Consider the following 20,604-nt stretch of genomic DNA (forward strand, 5'->3'; position numbering starts at 1 on the left):
TACCCTGGGGAATGTCCAGAGCAGGGCAAGCCCTCAGCACCAGGAATGCATCTGAATGCCCCACACAATGAATTCACCTCACTCCCACCCAGGGTGAGAGGAACGAGACTTTATTTTGAACTGGGAGTTAATCTGCAATCCAAATCATTCCAACCCAAATCATTCCAACAGTGGAGGGAAGCAAACATCGCAACTCATCTGTAAACACCAGAAGCATTCTGGTCCCAGGTTTGCAGACACTTTGGCAACAGATTCTCCCCCCAGAATTTAATTTTCATTCTCAATAACCCCCCAGGTGTAAAAATAAAAAAGACCAAACACAGCCCCACAGCACATCTGGCACCCACCAGTCCTCACATGCAGTGCCTGGCCCTTCTGGCACCGGGAAAAGGCTCCCATAGGGAGCTCAGTCAGATTTCTCCTTTTCCTTCATGTGCAGGAAGACAATGCTGAACATGAAGAGGCCAACCATCATGGAGAAGGCGCCAGCATAGTAGGGATATGCCGAGGGGATGAACCGCTCATACTGCGTGTGCTGCAGAGGACGCACGGACACCTGGCAGGGGACAGAGCAGCTCTTGCAGTCCAGCAGCCTGGGCCAGCCTTTCCTCCCAGGAGAGTTGGGATTCACTCCCCCACACTTACCTGTGTGGAGGAGTAGAGGTGGGTGTATCCCAGCCGGTTGTAATCCACTTTGAACTGGAACACACCGTAGACGTCTGGCAGCTTGAACTGCACGCTGTATTTGCCACCTGAGAGAGAGACAGGGGAGACACTGAGGGGACACGAGAATCTGTGGAAGGTGAGAACACCCCCAGTGCGGAGCCCGGGCAGCGACAGGGACCCCCTGTTCCTATTGAGGGGAACATCCCGCTCCTCTTGACAGAGACCTACCGTTCCTCTTGAGGAAGGTGCGCACGAAGGGGTCGATGCGCACGAACTCCAGCTGGATGTCGTCCCCGTCGAAGGGCACCCACTTGCCATCAGCGAGCTTCTCGATCACAATGCTGTACTCCTGGGAGACAAATTAACCAGAGATGCCTGAAAACAAGCCTTGGCCCACTCCGAGCTCCAGTGCTCCCCAAATCCTGTCCCTGGGCAGTGCCCCGCCCCGCCAGGCTGGCAGCCTCACCACGAGGTCAGTGACGGTGTAGGCATTGGGTGGTGCCAGCTCCCCGACGCGGTGGTGGGACACGGTGCCCACGCGCAGAACCCCCTCCTCCTTGAACACCCAGCGGGACAGGGCCATGGCCAGCTCGTAGTTACCTGTCTGGGAGTACCTGTGGAACAAGGGAGGCTGAGACAGCCGGGAAAACACCCCGTGGCCCAAACCCTAACCAAACAGATGTGAAAGCAACACAAACTGAGCTGAGGTTAAAGAAAGAAGCTGCTTTCCAAAGCGCTTTGTTCTGCAACAGTAAAGGACGTGTCACCCCAATTCAAATCAAGCTTTCTGCTCCTTCCCAAAGCATAAACGTTTGTTGCCTGTGTCCTCAAAGCACTCCCCAGACATTCCTCAGGCAGGGAAGCCAACGCACCTCTTGGAGCCAGGAGTGGCTTTCTGCACGGCAGAATTGAAGAAGGCATCGCTGAAGAAGTCGAGGGAGCCACTGAAGACGACGCGGGCGTTGTTGCGCGCCTGCAGCCCCGCGATCAGCAGCGTGTTCTTCCCCACTGCGTGCGGGTACTGTGGAGCAACCAGGGGAAAAACGGCTCAGTCCACTTGGGGATGCATAAAGAACAGTTTGCTGTGGGGTGGGACAGTCTGACTGTAGTAGCACCAGCTGCAATTAAGGAGTAACCACGAAGCTCAGAAAAAGCAGGAATAGGGTTCTGATACCATTCCAGCCAGGATGGAACCAAGAGATGCTTTGATCTAGGCTGGCTTCTCCTCCAGAGTATGGAGGACACGTGTCCCTCATACTGAACACCTCCTCATCAGCAGAAAGCAGAGAGGAAGGCAGCATCGGGAAGCAGCCAACAGCCCAACCCTTTCAAAATCAATCAGGAGATCAAACACTCCAGGATTTTCCCAAACAGCTGAAGTTAGAGGGACTAAATTGCAGAAAAACATCTTAAAACAAGAGAGAAATGAAAGGAGCATACCTGAGTGATGGGCTTATCTGGGAAGAAAGAGTAAGAGGTAGAAGAGCCAGTCAGGATATCCAGCACGAGCGGGTTGTCTGGATCAGCCACCATCCTTGCAGGAAAAGCCACGGTGAGCAGCAGGAACACCCTCAGTGTCCCCACACCCAGACAAACGTGTGGCCACCTGCTCAACCCCATGGACCTTCTCACCCCTCCACCTGCTGAGAAACTAAATATTTCCTCCGCTATTTTGTTAGGAACCATTCCTAAGTCAACAACTAAACTATTTTGGAGGATTTCCTTCTATTTCTATTTGAAATCAAGAGAGATTTGTTAAGCTCACGTTAAGAGCCCCAGGGGGTGACCCCACATTTGGCTCACAGCAATACCTCACGTTCAACTGCTCTTTCCCCACCTCACACCCTGCTGCTCACCCAACTCCTCGGAACAGGATGGGGTTCAGTGCTGATTTTCCCACAATGGTGGGGGCCTTCAGCAGGTTCTCAGTGTCGGCCACGATGAGTGTGTGCTGGGGAAACAAGAGAGATCCATGTGAGGTGTGGCAGGGTCTAATGACAAACAACAGCTTCTCAGGTAAAAGTTTGTTTTTACAGACAATTACAACTGTTGGGAACGTTGTAGTTCAATTAAAAAGCAAAACAGCATTTTTGTGTTTATGATCAAATTACGTTAATACTGATCTTCAAGGAAACATAAACCATCACTTGATAAAGACAGCAACACGTAGTGTTTTATTCCCCTGTATTTAGCAACCTGCATCCTCAAATCAGGATAACAGGCAGATATGTACTGCTTCAACAGTATACCTCAAACAAAAATTATCAGAGTACATCTAGCTCAGACCTTAATATACGTTTTAATTTTAAAGTGCTGGATTACACCAGGCAGGCAAAACTGTAGAAATGTTTGTGTGTTTCTATACTGATCTGAAAATCTGCCTTCCCACACCTGAAGCACTGCACTCAGTGTCTTACACACTTCACTCTCAGGTGAAATTCCCCACCAAGCTTCAGAGGGATCCAGAACCAGCATTAATCACAGCCCTGTTGCCTGCACATGGTGATCATCTGAACCAGAGCCTGAAGGATCCTGACAGCAGCAGAACTGAATGTTGCAACATTGATTATTTCCCACTTTCCTGGGAGGAGGGTGGGAGACAAGGGATAGAGAAAAAATGGCAACACAAGGACAGAGGATTCATCCCTAAAATTTTGCACCCATGTGCTCACTAAAGCAGCCAGAAGGAGCAGGCAAAGCCATTACCTGGCCAGGGTCGGAGATGTCGTAGTTGTGGTGGTCAATGACTGCTGTCCTCTCCTCATCAAACTCGATCCCACACTCGCTGCCCAGCTCTCGCAGGGGGTCACCTGCAGGAACACAACGGGTTCTCTGTCACAAGACACAGAAACTCTAAAGTAAATTCAGCTCAGAGTGTGTGTTCAACACTCTGTGAGCCAAACCCCAAGGAGGAACATGACCTCCTCAGCTAAATTCCCCCTGAACATGTTACTAAAGGCACGAATCAACCATTTCCTCCCAGAGCAAGCCTTGAGGGGAACAAGGAGCAGCTGGTTTTGCTGCAGTGAATTAATTCTCTGAAGGAACACCTGCACTCACCAATGTCTGAGCTGGCAGCAACGAGGACACTGCCACCGCCATCGATGAATGCGGTGATGGTCTCCACATTGATGTTTCCACCAAAGTCTGAAAGCAAATGCCAAGAATTCATGGCTAGAGCTCAGAAATAACCCCCGGCAGAATTAAACCATGGCAAATCATCAAGCCAATGGAAGAACCACCAATAAAGGCTGTGATAGAGCTGCAGTTTGCTACTGAGTACATCCAAAGTATAGGACTTGACTAAAATTCACAAAACATTCCAAAAATGCTATCAAGCTCCAGTTTTCCCCCTCCACGTTTACCTTCTATGGATGGGGAAAAGATGATGAGGTTGTCATACAGGAATTCACCATATTTTATCAGTGATAAGCCGGCATCATCCGCTGTCCGGAAGGTGAGGTCAAAGCCCCTGTCTGCAGCCAGGAGACAAAAGTGACAACTTCTCCATGCCATGAAATCATACATGGAGCAGCAAAACAGCAGCAGGATCCAGAGGTTCATTTCCCCAATTAAAGAACACTTCAGAAAAACAGGCTTAGGGACTTTTTAAGAGAAGCACCTGCGAGTTCCCACATAAACCCAAAGGGGTGGATCCTCTGAAGATGTCAAAGGATGCCCCACTGTCACCCATGAAACAGGGACTGATCCTACAGGGGACCTAAATACAAGCACAGCTCGGAAAACAACCCCCATCACCTGCCTCATTCTGACCAGAAGATCCCAAACAGCCTCCCTCCACCCTCCAGGGAACCCCAATCTCCTCCCTCAGACTGGCACGATCTGTTCCCTCAGCCTGACAGGGGACCCTAATCTCCTCCTCCACTCTCACATGGGAACCCCAAACACCTCCCTTTTCTGCCTGGAAACTCCAATTTCCTCCCTTTGCCCTTTTGCCCTGTGCAGGATCCCAAATCTCCTTCCTCACCCTGAACAGGGAACCCCAACCACCCCCCTCTCACCCATCCGGACGAGAGGAGTCCAAACGCACCCCCTTCCAGCAAGGGACCCCTGGGTTCGCTCTCTGCAGTCCCGTGGCCTAGCTATCTCCTCCATCGGCCTGACTCGAAGACCCCAAACATCCCCTTTTCCCTCAGGTAACCCCAACCTCCCTCATCCTGACCCTGGGTCCCCAACCCCGCTCCCCCCGCCCCATCCAACCCCTCCCGGGATCCCGCCGCGGCCCGCTCTGTACCCGCGAGGCTGCGGAAGAACATTGAGTGCGTGTCGCGCAGGTTCCCGTTCTCCAGCAGCACCAGCGTGCGGGGCCCCCCCTCAGCGCCGGCCGCCAGCACAGCCAGAAACCCACACACAGCAACAACGGCCGCCGCCATCTTAGTCCCGGCCTCCGAACTAACTCAGAGGCGGGCAGCTTCCAGCCAATCAGCGCCGGAGCCGATCAGGCACCAGCCAATCAGCGCCAGCACCGAGCAGCCTCCAGCCAATCAGCGACAGACAGCTCCGCGACACTGGGACGCAGCGCAGGCGCCATCGCGGCCGCTGTCGCGACAGCGCTCTCGCGACTCGGCGCGGCCGCCGTCGCCGCGGACAAGGGAGGGCCCCACCGCCGGCCCCTCCCTCCTGTGCGGCGATGGCGGCCGCGGTGACCCGGTCCGCCCGCACCCGTAGTGGTTCAGAAGCGGCGGGCGCTGGAGCTGGCGTTGCCCTTCCTGCGCTTGGTGTCGGCGCGGGGAGCCGAGGTCAAGGACTGCAGGCGGAAGGGCCGGGGCTGGGGGATGGTGCAGGCGCTGCCCGCGGCCCCCTGGGAGCCTGCGGGAGCTGCAAGAGGAGAGGAACGTGTTGTGGTGGGTGCCTGCGGGACCCCAAAATGCGGCTGCGTCCTGCGAGAAATCCCTGAGAGGGGTTGAGGCAGAATTGGTCTAGGGTGGGTTACCATTTGATTTCTCAAGGAAAAGGAGGAAAATGAAGAGTGCCGCTGATATCTGGGAAAAGGGGATTACCTTGGTCCAGTTGAAGGATCTGGCTGGCTCGTCGGGATCGGAAGTAATTGCTGGCGATGGTCTCGCTGTTGCTCCTATCCAGCACCAGCCTATAGTGGTCTTCCTCGGGCTGCAGATGGCAAACGCTGTCAGCAGCACCAGCAATAAGGCAAAATTGGTAAAATGGGTTAAAAATGGAGGCGGAATGGGCCATACCGCTGGCTGCCCGCTCTCATTCGAGGGGCTTGTCCGGCCAGGTTGGGGCTGTGGCAGGGCTGGAACCGCTGTGGGAAGAGATGGAATTAAGGGTCGTTGTGTGTAGAACAATCACCACTCTGCTGACTGCGCTGCCTGATCCCGACACTGCTCAGAGATTCTCGAGGGATCTGCACCACGTGCCACCATTGGACAAACTTTATGTGGAAGATGTTGTGAGTGCATGCAGCCCAAGCATGACCTACCGAGCGTGGCAGAACTGGGTGCCTGCATCACGGTCCCCCACAGCACGCTCCTATCTCCTCTCTGGGCACTGTCCCCTTACCTGCAGGCAGGTGCGTTTTTTGAATGACAGGCTCTGGGATTTTCCAGCAGCCGCTCTCCTCGTCCCAGACGGATTCACGCCTGATCCTCTCCAGGTAACTGTAGTCGCAGTCGCGCCGGACGAGGGACTGCACCTGACCCAGCAGCTGCTGGCAGAGCATCAGGTCTCGCTCCTGGCGTCAGATGGTGCTCAGATAATCCGTCTTTTCCAGCCCAAACTCCTGCTGCAGGTCTTTGATCTCAGTCTCAGCAGCCCGGAGCTGGACACAAAACATCAGGATTATAAGGCAGAGAGATTGATGGATACTAGGAGTACAGGAATTTGCCAGGCAGAGAAAGACACTCAGAAAAGCTTCAGTGTTTGGAAAGATTTATAATTTAGGTACAAATTAGTATGAAATTTGTGTGGCGGGAATATTCCATGTCTGTTTTAAAGAAAGTTCTCCCATGTTTCTCCACAGGGATGATTTTGAATAAACCTGAAGATAATCTTACTGGTTGGTCTTGGAACTCTTGGAAGTTCCTAACTTGGTTAAAGAGGTACAATATTTCTTTGATAACCTAAATACCCAAATAAAGCAAGTCCTTCATGTGCAGGTCTAGGACTGTACACACAAATGTCTATTTTTTTGCAGACCCTCTGATTCTGCCACAAAATACCAGAGCAAAACTGATTTTCAGGTGTTTTGAAAATTAAGATCTTAAATGTAAAATTTAAGAGCCTTACTTTTATGTTTTATTTCTTGCCCCAGAAAGTGCGCTTGGTACTGGCAGCAGCTGCAGCAGGTCTGCAGGTCAGCAGAGGGAGTCACATCCCCTCCTATCCCAACACGTCCTCCTCCAGCCAAGTGTAACACACCGAGCCTATAAAACTGGTGGGGTTTGGGCTTCAAAAGCTTAATTCCCCTGAGGGCTCTTGCATCTGGGATTTCATAAAAACTCACACAAACAATGTGGTATATGAAATACTGACACAGCCAGAATCATTCGCTAAACCTACAGCCCTAAACCGTGTAAGGTAAAAAATGGGAATGTGGAGGAGGAAGGAGCTGCTGCTCCCTCACCTTTTCCTGCACCTTCTCCAGCATCTTGCTCTTGGCTCGAAACTCCTCCTGCATGGAGTCATAAACATTGAGGAGAGCCTGCTCACTGTTGTCCTCGTTGGATTCCTGCAGTGCGGCCACCGACTGCAGCCTCCACTTGTCTATTTCTTCCGGCGTTTGTGCTTTTCCTTCAGGTCCCTGTTCTGAGCCTGCTCCCCCCCAGCCACCTGCTGCTCCAGCATCTGTAGCCTGGAGAAGGGGAACATGAGATCAGTGGTGCTAAAAAGCAGCTTCACAAGCATGGAGGATGCACGTCCTTCCACGGGTAACATTTGGGAAGACACTGAAAATTGGGAATGATAAGATTTTCTGCCCTGAGTAATCACGGCAGATTCTACTAATTATTAACAGTTTCTGTCATAAAAATAAAGAATCCCAGAATGGTTTGGGTTGGGAAGGACCTTAAAGGCCATCTCATCTCACCCCCTGCCATGGGCAGGGACACACACCTTCACTATCCCAGGTTGCTCCAACCCCATCCAACCTGGCCTTGGACACTGCCAGGGATTCAGGGGCAGCCACAGCTTCTCTGAGCAAAATACTCCACAAAGACAAAGCATGTGTTACTCCAAGCACCTCAGTCAACAAGGCTGTCCAGAAATCCATACCTACACTCACAAAAAGGGTTTCTCTTTAAAACCCTTGTTTTGTGTAATTTATATTTAAATTCTTATTTAAATAAGCATTGAATATATTATTGTATTTATTTTTTTTAAAGATGCACAAAAAGTGCCAAAATTACACAGAAGGTTATTTTAAATGGTGGATGTGGAAGTGTTAGAGCTGAAAGCTGCAGTGTGGCTTCCATTTTGGGGCAGTATCAGCCAGAGTTGATGATTTGTGTGACCTCAGCATTGTTAATGGAGCACTGGCACAGGCCTGTGTTTGAAATCATGCTCTGACATGGAAATAAAGCCATGCTCCAGAGCCATTCCTTTGTCTGCACAGAATCTGGAGCAGAGCAGATAGCTCAGGTTGGCCAGAACTGGCTCTAAGTGGTTGATACCCCCTTTACAGATAACAGCCTCTTAATTATCTCCAAACCCTCTGAAATTACTAATTCTCCCCCAGAACTGAACTGCTATTCTGCTGTACTGCTCCTGCCAGGCGACCTTCCCTTTCCTTTGCTTAATACACAATTGAATCGAAGGATTCAATCCTTGCTCTGCTGAGCTGCCCCAATATGTAAAGCTTGAGCAGGTGGTTTTGAAATCCCCACACATATGGAACCAAACCTTCCTGTCCAATTTGCACACAACCTGGATTTAACAATGTGATTAGAAGGGCATCTTCCCTTGTTTGCCACAAAAGGAATAGGATTCATTCTTGCAGTAGTACTGCAATAGGACTACTAACATTTGATATCAAATCCAAATGAAGGGTTTCTTTGGACATCTCTCCATTAACAGACAGAATTGCCCACAAATTACAGGCACTGCTGTTTTGCATTTCATAGCAGCTCCTTTTTGAGCCAGAAGAGACCCAATAGAGTGAGCACAGGAAAGCTGAAAGACTGGTTAAAACCCACAGAAGGACTGGTTAAAACCCACAGAACTTTCAGAATCAGACTGTCACAGGGTATCTTGGGTTGAACTTTTCTAATTGTAATATAGTTCCACACAATGGAGTAAGAGAAAAATCAGGACAATTTGCTTCAGTTGTGTATTTCTGGAGCAGCCCAAGCCCCCATGCTGCTTCTAACTCTGGCTGAGGGAGTTCTCTCAGGACAGCTCTCACACCGAGAAAACCTTGAACCAGGTTGATTTTGAGATGAGATGAGCTGAGCACGAGTCTCAAGCTGGCATCCCTCATATCCCAGCCCTGTCCTCTAGACACTGACAGTGCCCCTGAAATAGGATTATTGGGAAATTTTGCTGTTAGTTCTGGATGATGTGCTGCAAACACTGTGAGATGCATGAGTTGGAGGCAAAAGTGGCCTCAGTGATGGGAAGAGTCCATCCATGAACCATAGGACAGCTGCTGCCTTACCTGTAGGGACATCAGAGGGCTCCAAGTGCCCTCAAGGACCTCTTTCAAGAGGAAAAGGAGGCATCTCCATAACCTGTGTGGGCACTTAAGGCTCCCCTGCCTGCAGCTCCAGGCAGGATTTGTTACCAGGAACACAGACTTTTTGGCATCCACATTTGCCGACTTGAACATCTCCATTTTTCTCTCACAGTTCTGGCGCTTGGCCTCACTGAGTGCCGCAGGGAATAGCTCTTCATCCACCCAAATAGGGCAAAGTTAGTCTTGGGGTAAAAACAGCCTGGAGGAGACAAGGCTCCAGTAATACCTCAGAGCCTTTCCCAGTACCTAAAGGGCCCCAAGAAGGCTGGAGAGGGACTTTGGACAAGAGATGGAGTGCCAGGACAAGGGGGAATGGCTTCCCACTGCCAGAGGGCAGGGTCAGATGGGATATTGGAATGGAATCCTTCCCTTTGAAGGTGGGGAGGCCTTGGCACAGGGTGCCCTGAGCTGTGGCTGCCCCTGGATCCCTGAAAGTGTCCAAGGCCAGGCTGGATGGAGCTTGGAGCACCCTGGAATAGTGGAAGGTGTCCCTGCCATTGGCTGGGAGTGGAATGAGATGAGCTTTAAGGTTCTTCCCACTCAAACCAGTCTGTCATTTTAACTCACGTGTGCCTGGTTTGGACACTACCAGCTGGATCTCAGCAGCTGTGGTGTCATGGCAGAAAGCAGCTGCTGCCTGTGAGTGCTGCCCAGGGGACAGTTGGCACGAGCAGGTATGTCACTGACCTGGCAAGCACCAGCTGCTGGTCTGCAGGCAGGGAAATCCCCGGGGCAATGACAGATCCTGCTGCTCCAGCACTGGCCCTGCTCACCCCACCAGTGTCTGTGACAGTCCCAGATGCTGCTGGGTGCTGGGGATAAGAGGAAAACAAAGGCTGTAGCTCTGGAAAGACGCAGTGAGGGTCCTGGAGGAGATGAAGCACATTACCCACTCAGGTTTATTCACCCCGAGGGGAGAAGGAGCCTGGAGGGTACCTGGGCTGATGTTGGCTCTTCATGTGCTGCAGCAACAGCATCTTCATATGAAGGTGTGTGGTCAGAGGTCGTTTTAGTCTGTGTGTCAGCTGAAAAAAGGAAATGTTGCTAAAGAGCTGTGCAAAACTAGATATAAATCTGTGAAAACTTCTCCCAAAGCCTTCACCCAATGCTAGGAATGATGTGTATGAAAGGAAAAGGGCTGTCATTCACCTACTTCTGCTGGTCAGTAAAATCATGAAAGACTGAGAGGGTGTATTGGGTAAGGAATGCAGATTGTACAGGGCCGGGAGAGCCTGGCTTCAAAACTAGTCAATTTCAGAGGCTGGGGATGCACATTTGCAATCAGAGGGGGAAGAAGTAAAGAACCTCTCAACCTTCACCTAAGAAAGTGATAGCATCAAAAATGAAGAATACAGATTCAAGAATTACTAGTGGGTGGAAAGTGCTATATGAGCACATTGCAAATCATGCTCTGAGGCACTGTAGGAGGAGAGGAGAGGAGAGGAGAGGAGAGGAGAGGAGAGGAGAGGAGAGGAGAGGAGAGGAGAGGAGAGGAGAGGAGAGGAGAGGAGAGGAGAGGAGAGGAGAGGAGAGGAGAGGAGAGGAGAGGAGAGGAGAGGAGAGGAGAGGAGAGGAGAGGAGAGGAGAGGAGAGGAGAGGAGAGGAGAGGAGAGGAGAGGAGAGGAGAGGAGAGGAGAGGAGAGGAGAGGAGAGGAGAGGAGAGGAGAGGAGAGATCTGCCTTGCAGCAAACGATGGTGTGCATAATCCATCGGGAGAGCAAGTGCTGCAGCACCTTTGCATACAGAGGAAGAGACTGCGGCAGCCACCCTGGCCTTGGGAATGAGAGTCCCGAGGGATGGGGACAGTGGGATGGGGACAGAGCAGTGACCTCTGCTCCAGAGACATGCTGCCCTCAGTCAGGGGGAACTCTGCTACGTGGGCAAAAAGCAAGCATTTCATTCAAAAATGAGGCTTTTCATTGCCTCAAAGTGTAAGGTCAGGGTCAGGCTGGTCCCGACAGGGAAAGAAGTCAGGGAAATAGGGAAGAGGACAAAGCTGGGATAGAGTCTTAAATCTGGCCTAGGAGAGGTAGAGTCCCTGCTCCTGCTGTGGATAAAGGTGGGTTGAAAGCAGGGACTGTTTCTGCCAGGGAGCACTTGCTGCCTTTTAAAAGCTGCAGGCTGCCACAGATCTGACTGCAAAAACAGTCCCTGCTCCTGAGGGAACCTGGGCTTGGCTGCACAGCCTCCACGTGCCTCCTCCACACCTGCTTCCTTCCTGAGGAGATCCTGGAGAACAGACACCTTGAGATCAAAGTCATCCCTCAGGCTGCTGATGTCCTTCTCCAGGCGGGCACGGGACACCTGCTCTGCTTGGTAGCTGGCCTGGAGCCGGGCCAGCCTCTCCTGGTACTCCTGCAAGGCACAGCAACAGTCCTGTGACTGTTCCTGAAGTTACATCCAGGTCCATTCCAGGTCACACCTTATGCCTCATTCTTCCTCCTGGCTCTGTATTCCTCTTTTTCCTCATCTCTGTACTGTTCCTAACACCTTTGACTACTCTTTCTTCAACTCTATTCCTCCCTTTTCCAACAATTTCATGTGTAGTTCCTCTAAAACTTCTTCCTGGGAATCCATTCCAATCCATCCCCAGAGAGATGGGAACAAGAGGTGGGTTATAATAAGGCACATGGCCTCTATAACACATGGTCTGTTCATAGGAGAAGCCCAAGGATTACAAATTGAAGAAATAAATAGAAAAAGAGAAGTGTTCTGGAAAGGCTGGACGATATTTATCATGATTACTATGAAAAAAAGTTTTAGTCAAAGCCACTCTGAGATATCCCTTCCCAACTTACTTCTCTGATCAGCTGCTTCCCTGCTTCCAGAACCACCTGGCGTTTGAGGCAGGAAGCTGGATTTGCTCCCAGGTGAGCAGCTTCAGCAGGTAGAAGCCCTACAAAGCAAAGTAGAAATAAAAATCATTCACAGTCACTAGGTGGGATTGTCTGCAGAATTCCTGGAAAGAGAACAAAGAAGCTGAGTGCCAGGAAAGAACATGGCAACCCCTGTGCTCCTTCAAAGCATGCTTGCTGCCAAAACGCTGCTGGCCCAGGGCTCCATAGGTGTGGGGAGAGAGAGAGAGGTTCCAGCTTCAGGGGAAATATGGAAGTGAATGTAATTATATGGAATTTATAAATACAAATCTCTTTCAAAGAAAAACAGGAGATATGTTTCCAGAGCTATCCTACAGATTTGGGAGATAAAAGACATTGGGAAGAAGAAAAGTGCAAGGAAATTACCTTTGTTCACAGCTATTTCTGAAAGGAGGCAGAAAGGGGGAAAAAGTCATCCTACAGCCTCATTCCTCTGCTGAAAGTTGGCCTTTTTTAGGGGCTAATTCTCCAAAGGTGATCAGGTCCCTAAAGACTGCTCTTCCTCATTTGCTCCTACATTTCCTATTTCTGCTCCAGAGAACAGAGCAAGTGTGCTGAGGCTGGGCTGAGTCCTCAAGCACTGCCATAAACAGGGCAAAACTTCTCTTGCAGTGTCCAAAATTCACAATGTAGGAGAATAGGGGCCGAATGCTTATCTTGAAAACATACATATATATATTTAATAAAGAATTTTACAGTATTGTTTCTTTTGCACCTCATTTTTGTTCTTCCAGGTGAAACCTCTCTTCTGCAACTGACCAAATTCTAGCCACAATCACCAAAAATAACCAAGGATTTGAATCATGTCAGCCTTTTCAAACAGAACTTGTCACTACTTAAAACACTGGATTATTGAGATGGTCTTTGCCAGTGGAATAAGGTCAATTTGGCAGCAGTGAAGGAAAAGTCTGTAATCAGAATGGAGAACTCTTCCTCCAATAGGTAAGGGAAAGGTTGAGGTAAAATTTAGCTAACATTTTATATGTAAAACCCCGTTTCTTGACATCTCTGCAGCCAGTAAAGGTTATCCTACCTGAGAAGTCACTCATGCCCATCTGTTCAGCCAGAATGGCCTTCAGCTTCTTCATCTCCTCCTGGTACTACCTCAGCAGGGCATCCTTGGGGTCCTCATTGATGCAGGGCTTGTTCCTGATGTTCCTGGCTCGATTTGCATAGCGCAAGGTGCTGAGGCCTTCCTCACAGCTGTCATCAGCCGGAGACATGCATGCCACCACCAGGGTCCTGGTGTTCCCCCCAGGGAGTCCTGGAGCAGCCTGGTCAGTTTGGAGTCTCGGTAGGGAATGTGTCTGCACCTGCCATCCACCAGGGCCGAGATGACGTTGCCCAGGGCAGACAGGGAAAGGTTGATCTTGGTGGCCTCTCTGAGACGCTCCCCTGTGGCACCAGTCCTTGATTGTCTCTCACTTCCTGCCAGATCCACCAAATTGAGTTTGGCAGCCCTAAGGTGGTCCTGCCCTTGCTCATCTGCACGGAAACAATTCCCAGTTAGCTCTTAGAAGGAAGCATCTCAACAGTCAAGAACCAGAACTCTTTAATATGTCTTTATTTTTTTATTTAATAATTAAGTATTAAAAATAAAATTTTTAAAAATATGTAAAAATCTAATTAAAAATACAGATGGGAACGTGCATGTTTCAAACATCAGCAGCCAAGAGCACAGTATTTTTCATAATTCCTGAATGTGTTACTTAAAAAAAAAGTAATTTTAAAATATCAACTCACTGTAAATTATTATTTACAGCTCATCTGGAAAAGAAGTTTGAACTCTTTAGGAAGCCTGAAGACAACAACAGAAATACCAACTTCCTCAACTATTTCAGCCAATGCTCACCCCAGCAGAACCATCCGGTTTATGGGGATTGGCCAGAGCCCTCAACTTCCTCGTCTTATTCCATCTATTTTTAACTGCCAAAGCTGCAGGTTCCCCACCTGCCATCCTGTTCCATGACATGTTTTCAAAGCTTTAAATCAGAGAAATTCAGATTGAGGGCCCTGCACCAATCTTGAGCACAGAAGAGGAGTGCAAATACTTCTTCCCTGTTGCGATAAAGCTGGGATTTTACAGACCCACACAATGCAGTGTCTGTGCTAATTGAGAAACTCCCCAAATCCCTCAGATACTGAGTGGAAAATGAGGTACTGTCATCAACATCTGGAACCACAGTTTTGGAAGTCATTGTGTAACTTTCCCCATGAATGAAACAGCTGAAGAAATGAAACCAAGCTGTTCCCAGCCGGGGTCAAAGACAAGGCAGAGATTAATTCCCTTCTGCTCCCAGAAAAACCCTCTTGAGGTCCCTCCCTGTTCAGACCCAGAGAGGCAGCTCTTCCAACTAAAGAAATGCCAATAAGATACTAATGAAAGTATTAGTATGGAAAATCAGTAACTAAAACTTCATTAAAGGACTCTTTAATTCCATCTTTAAAAACTATGTCCTATGATTAAACTCAGTAAAGGAATTGTCAGGTGATATGACCTGAATAGTTTCACTTGGGAGGGACCCTAAGACTCATGCCATTCCACCCTCTGCCACGGGCAGGGACACCTTGCACTGTCCCAGGGTGCTCCAAACCCCAGTGTCCAACCCGGCCTTGGGTATTTCCAGGGATCCAGGGGCAGCCACAGCTGCTCTGGGCACCTGTGCCAGGACCTCCCCACCCTCCCAGGGAAAAGGATTTTTCTCCTGGGCCTACAATCATTTGGGATCTAAGGGTAGTCGTGGGATGAGTGACCACACAGATCCTGTGCCCTGCTAGGCTCAGGCCCAAGGCAAGGCATCCAGGTACCCCCCAGGAGTGCAGATTTCCATGCTGACAGTGAAGATGGAGTGGGACCATGAGGAGTCCTTGTTCATGAGGGTGAAGGCCACTGCTCTGTTCCTGCAGCCCGTGTCCATCAGCTGCTCACACTGGGCCACGTTGTGCACGGCGTGCAGGGACAGCCCCTTCACGTACCCCCCCTGCTCCGGGTGCTCCTTCAGCTGCCAACAGGACAACGCAAGCCAGATCACAACAAGAGGCACTGCAACCATGGAAAATTACACTGGGAATCGTCTGGAAGCTTGAGGGCTACGTGAAATTAAACTGCAACATGAGAAAAACATATCTGACTTCCACCAAAAAGCCTTATTTCTGAAAGAGGAAAAAAAACACAGAAGAAGAGGAAACCACCTTCATGGCTCAAAGAATTTAAGTTAAAAGTTGCTGATTGATTCAGACATCCCCCAGGCCATGAAGAATCTAGCTTCCATCCACCCTCCTCCTTCTCTATTATTAAAGCTGCATATTTTAAACAATAATCAAAATACATCTCACCTATTATGGCAAAGGCTCTAAGATCTCCTCAGTCATAGGAAGCTTTTTTTAATATCAAAGCACAGAGACAATATTCCCAGATATTGTTCCCAGTGCTTTGCTGAACTCTGCTCTGAGTGGGTGGCTTGAGCTCACTGACAACATTCCCAAAGTACCACCTGTCACAAACAGGTGAACTGCCACCATTTTTCTCTAGATTAATTAATTTTTAAATGAACAAAAATTATATTTGGGACCCTGGGTTGAGACAGAGCATTAAATACCCAACAGCATCTTCTCAGTAGTTATCAACCACATGGATGGAAAGTTTCATACAGAATGTTAATAAGCAATGGAAATATCCAAAATTTTGAGTTATCCATCAAACCTACATAAAAAATACAAAATAATCCAGAGATCCCTGTACTCCTACACCAGCCCCCTCCACACTGGGAATTTTAAATGAGCTGAATTAATTTTCCACAGCTCTGTTACACCCCATATCTGCTAAGTTCATCACCGAAACTATCTTTATAATGTCAGCTGGGATATCAAGATATGGTTGTCATGATGGAGAAACAGAGATCACATTTGGCACTGTGACCTCCAAAGAGGAGGCTCAGATACTTCAGTGATGTTCACAAGAAATGACGTAAAATAGTGTTTGCGATTAAAAAATCCCACAGAACAGAGCAGAAAACTTAACCGGGTGGGATTTATCCTTGTTCCAAAGCCACGATGCACAGGATGAATCCAAGTACAGCCACAGCCAGTGTTCATACACTGTGACTCGTCTGTGCTGCTGAGAACCCCAGGACTGGCCTGGCTCTGTTTGGGGGTGTTGCAGAGTCCCTGAGGAACACCTGACCAAGCTGTAGGCACTGAGTGAAAGGCAAAGGAATGAACAAAAATGGGATTCTGGGGGGAACTGGGGGACTCAGAGGAATGCAGTGGGGCAACTTGGGATTTGCTTCGGCAGGACACACTCCCTTAAGTACTCAGTGGAGGCAGCAACAGGCAACGTGACAGAGTTACCCTGGAAACTGCTGTGCCCAGCTCCTGCCCTCCCAGTGCCAACTGCGTCGCCATGGAAACCCGTGTCACCACCGATGTAGAACAAAGGATGGGAAACAGCAGCAAGAAGTCCCCTTCTCCCACTCTCCCTCTGCAGGAGACAGGCAAAGCACACTTGGAACACGGAGTAGAGAGGGGTTTGTCTGCCTTAAAGCCAGAAATCTGTTAGAAATACCTGGCCTGTAAGGCAGTTTGAGTCTGTTGCCATCCCAGAATGTCTCAAGGTGTTACTGCCTTGGTTTTATACACCAGGACAGTCCTGCAAGGAAGTAAATTGGGAAAGGAGATTTCTAGCTCCCTCCAGGAATACATACCAAAGGACCTGCAAAGCCACCAAGAGGTAAATTTTACAAAGATCAACCCCCTGATTAGGATTTTGGGAGAGTTTACCCTCCTGCGGTCCTGTAAACGTCACTTGTGTTCCCATGGGGAGTAATATCTGCTGTGTGCCCTCAAAACGGATCAGCCTTTTTAGTTTAGGCACGTAAAGAGATCATCCATGGCTCCACTAGATCAGATTAAACATTTGTAAGGCCCAGAATCCTCTTGCTTTAGAAACAAGCATGAGATGAAAAGGATGAGGAAGAAATTGCCCCATAAGCACTCTATTCTATCTTTGTCCAGTAAAGGATTTTCACAGAGCTGCTACTGAGCTACCAGCCACTATCATGTGGGATACACTGGACATGTCTCTGACTGCATCCTGTTCCTAAACTTTCACTAAAGTCCCTCAAAAGTCCCTCTTAGCTTCCCCATTCCTCATGTAACTTCATATTCTGGCACTCAAGCTTCTGACAGAGACCATTGTTGTACTTCTGTAAGTCATGGTAACACTCATCTGAGCTAATTAAAGCACTTAATTAAGACACATTGAGCCCTCCTCACCTCCAGCTTCTGCTTGGTGTCAGCTCCTAGAAGGTCTCGTATGTCCTCATTGTAGATCTCCAGGTAGGAGGCCTTCAGCAGGAATTTGGCATTTTCAGCACACTGCACAGCACAGGCAGCCCAGGGAGCCCCTCCCACAGCTGGCTGTCCACCACCCTTCAGCACCTCATCCAACCTCCCCTGGCAATTCATTCCAGGTGGAACCACTCAACACACTCACTGCAAGAGACTTCTGGTCCTTCCACACCTCAAGTCCACAACGTCATCTGGGGTGAGACTGCAGTTCACCTGACTATGGACAAGCCTCAGCTTAAGGATGAGAAGCAGTGCACCCCAAACCTGTCCCCGTGCACACTTCATGCCATCAGCACTCACTTCTTGGGATAGGACACCAAAGCCTTTCTAGCAAAAACTTATAAATGGTATCTCTTTCACACCCACCTGTACGCTCTCAAAGATGTGTTCAAATGCCCTGGGAATGATCCCTTTCTGCGAGGAGGGATCTGCAACTCCCTGCATGGTGAATGACTTCCTGCTGCCAGTCTGGCCATACGCAAAGATGGTGCCATTGTAGCCTTCCATGACACCCTGAAAATGGGGGAAACCAAAGAAAGCAGCCATCATCTTTGCCTAACTGGAAACATTGTCCAGATTCATTCTCGCCCCCTAAAAGGCATTTTAAAAGAAGAGCTGGAGGTAAACATCAAATTGCTGCTTAATCTTCACAAACCATCAGAGAATAGCAATTACAAAATTAGCATATAAATCAATGTTTTTCTCTCAAAACAGGGAATCTTGAAACAATGCAGATGTTGAAAAGCAGTTGACAACACCAACACTTAGAAAACCATAATATTTTTGCCATAGGGCACAAAAATCTTACAAGATTCAAAGAGACAACTAGAACAACAGTTGGCTATGGGGTGGCCAAGGGGATGGTCTCTAGCTCTGAGTAAGTTTTGCTTGGCAAGCTGCTCAGTGTCACTTGTCCCTATTTCAGAGAAGTGTAGTAGGAAGAAAAAATAACTGGATTACTTAAGGTTTAAATAAACAAAAAATAACCTATTATTCTAATATCTAGTGTTTCTAGCCCTGCTTGTTTTAATGATCAGGAACTTCTATCTTAAAAGCATCACAAGACATTTAATCCATGTTACTTCTTCTAACAAAACTTTTTCTGGGGGGGGAGGTTAGTCTTTTTTTGCTAACAGGTTCATTTCTCACCTCAGCTGTTTCCTCTGCTGATCTGTTAACAAGGAAACAAAGGAATCACGTATCCTTCTGCCAGTATAAGCCAGGCTGAGGTTCCCCATCTTCTCTAAGGTTTCTCACTTGGCAGTAAAAATATCCCTAAAATCATCAGTTTGATACCAGAGAAGCTGTGGCTGCCCCTGGATCCCTGCAAGTGTCCAAGGCCAGGCTGGATGGGGCTTGGAGCAACCTGGGATAGTGGAAGATGTCCCTGCCCCTGGCAGGAGGTGGGATGGGATGAGTCTTAAGGTTCCTTCCCACTCAAACCTGTCTGGGATTCTATGATAAAAACATCCACCTAAAATAATTAAATGTAACTCTCTCCTCAGTACTCTGCTGGCTGCTAACAAAGTTTTGTTTCTTCCCAATTTCTCAGCCATTTGCCAGGATGCCGTCTGCTCTCCTCTGCTCCCCAGGCTTATAGCTAAACCTCTTGAAGTAGTGGACAGAGCTTTCTGCCCATAAATAGAATCCCAAATAGTTTGGATTGGGAGGGACCTTAAAGTTCATCTCGTTCCACCACCCTGCCATGGCAGGGACACCTTCCAGTATGGGGAAAGTCAAGTGGATCCTGCTTCACTTGGGGATCACCTGTAAAACTCCTCAGCCTGTCCCAAGCTATGTGTTTACATAATGTCCTCAGCTGGAAGGGACCCACAAGGACCAGAGTCCAACTCCTGGCCTGGCACAGACACCCCAACAATCCCACCCTGCGCCTGAGAGCATTGTCCAAACCCTCCTGGAGCTCTTTCTCTCCTTGTGGTGCCCCAAACTGCCCCCATCCCTGGGTGTGCCGGGCTCCCCTGCGTCCCCGCTGACCTCCACGAGTGGGTAGGCGATCTCGTTGTAGATGTGCTCGGTGCTGTGCTCCCCACCGAAGGAGAACTGCCTGGGAGGCTCGACGGGGGCCGAGGGGTTCCGTAGGAGGCACCGGCCCCGCGCGCTGTCCACGCCCACGATCGCCCGGCACCCCAGGGCCGCCTCACGCCCGCTCAGCGGCCGGCAGCGCACGGCCACCATCACCGCCTCTGCGGCCATCGCGCCGGGCACCCACACACGGGGTCAGCGACAAACTGGGGGTCAATCACACACACTGGAATCAGCCCCACACTCCGATGTTAGTGACACACCGCGGTCAGCCCCACTCGGGTCAGACTCCACCCTCCCGCCCCACCCAGGTCTCTCCACCCATCCAGACCAGGCCCACACGCGCTCACTCGGCAGGACAGGGGGAGCTGGGGGCTGGAAAGAGGCTGGGGCAAGCCTAACCTTGGGGATCTGCACCCACTGTGGGGGGGCACGCAGGGGAAGGACCCCCGAGCCAGAGAGGCTGAGGGAGAACGGGAAAGCATGGAGAAAAAGAGCTGGGGAGGTATGCAGAAAAAGGCGGAAGCTGGGAACAAGTCTAGGGGTATTAGGGCAGGTCGGGGGGAGGAAATCAAAAGGGGGGGTTTGTGAGGGAAAGCCGGAGGGGAAGCTGAAGGGCAGGAAACCCAAGGGTAAGAAACCCTGAGGTAACTTTCGGGAGCCGAGACATGCACGAAGGGGCCTGAGCAAGGGAAAACCTGAGGTAACCCTGCCGGTGCCGCGCAGGCCGGAGGGCGCGCACGGAACCCCGACAGGGCGGCGGGAGGTGGCGGCGGCGGCCATGCGCATGCGCGAGTGACCGCACGCGGTCACCACAGCGACCGGGGCCGCGCTGGGAGAGGCTCCGCCCATTGCCACGTGACTGCCGCGTGCGCGCGTGTGCAAGGAGGCGTGCACGAGGACAGGTGTGCAGGGCGTGATGCGCAAGGGCACAGACACGTGCATGTGCATAGGGGCACT

At 49.9% G+C, this 20,604-nt stretch overlaps 2 protein-coding genes across 2 annotated transcripts; both read right to left on the reverse strand.

The window, feature by feature from the left end:
• Nucleotides 1–72: 72 nt before the first annotated feature.
• Nucleotides 73–5,089, reverse strand: DDOST (dolichyl-diphosphooligosaccharide--protein glycosyltransferase non-catalytic subunit). Its single transcript, XM_014888412.2, has 11 exons — nucleotides 4,922–5,089; nucleotides 4,032–4,142; nucleotides 3,727–3,813; nucleotides 3,373–3,476; nucleotides 2,523–2,617; nucleotides 2,107–2,200; nucleotides 1,539–1,687; nucleotides 1,133–1,280; nucleotides 895–1,015; nucleotides 646–752; nucleotides 73–556 (listed from the first exon to the last, which is right to left on the reverse strand). The coding sequence occupies exons 1-11, from the start codon at nucleotides 5,058–5,060 to the stop codon at nucleotides 407–409; spliced, it is 1,305 nt and encodes a 434-aa protein (XP_014743898.1). The 5' UTR covers nucleotides 5,061–5,089; the 3' UTR covers nucleotides 73–406.
• Nucleotides 5,090–5,289: 200 nt separating this feature from the next.
• Nucleotides 5,290–20,409, reverse strand: KIF17 (kinesin family member 17). The gene is given in 16 exon segments (XM_088178923.1): nucleotides 5,290–5,580; nucleotides 5,688–5,796; nucleotides 5,883–5,950; nucleotides 6,208–6,466; nucleotides 7,271–7,413; nucleotides 7,416–7,498; nucleotides 10,064–10,188; nucleotides 10,313–10,401; nucleotides 11,584–11,731; nucleotides 12,175–12,272; nucleotides 13,286–13,510; nucleotides 13,513–13,742; nucleotides 15,070–15,254; nucleotides 17,527–17,598; nucleotides 17,968–18,114; nucleotides 19,597–20,409. Coding segments are annotated over 16 exon segments (2,421 nt in total). The 5' UTR covers nucleotides 19,816–20,409; the 3' UTR covers nucleotides 5,290–5,359.
• Between the last annotated feature and the right edge of the window lie 195 nt (nucleotides 20,410–20,604).

The sequence above is a fragment of the Sturnus vulgaris genome, chromosome 25 (genome assembly GCF_052056855.1).
Source record: "Sturnus vulgaris isolate bStuVul1 chromosome 25, bStuVul1.hap1, whole genome shotgun sequence".
NCBI lineage: Eukaryota > Metazoa > Chordata > Aves > Passeriformes > Sturnidae > Sturnus > Sturnus vulgaris.

Bases quoted from the DNA above. Each gene is read 5' to 3' on its own strand.
- DDOST (XM_014888412.2), bottom strand. From the start codon at position 5,060: ATGGCGGCGGCCGTTGTTGCTGTGTGTGGGTTTCTGGCTGTGCTGGCG. The intron at 2,201-2,522 runs GTGAGCAGCAGG...TTTTCCTGCAAG, and splicing joins ATCCTGTTCCGAGGAGTTGG to GATGGTGGCTGATCCAGACA. The intron at 1,016-1,132 runs GTGAGGCTGCCA...TTTGTCTCCCAG, and splicing joins ACACCGTCACTGACCTCGTG to GAGTACAGCATTGTGATCGA.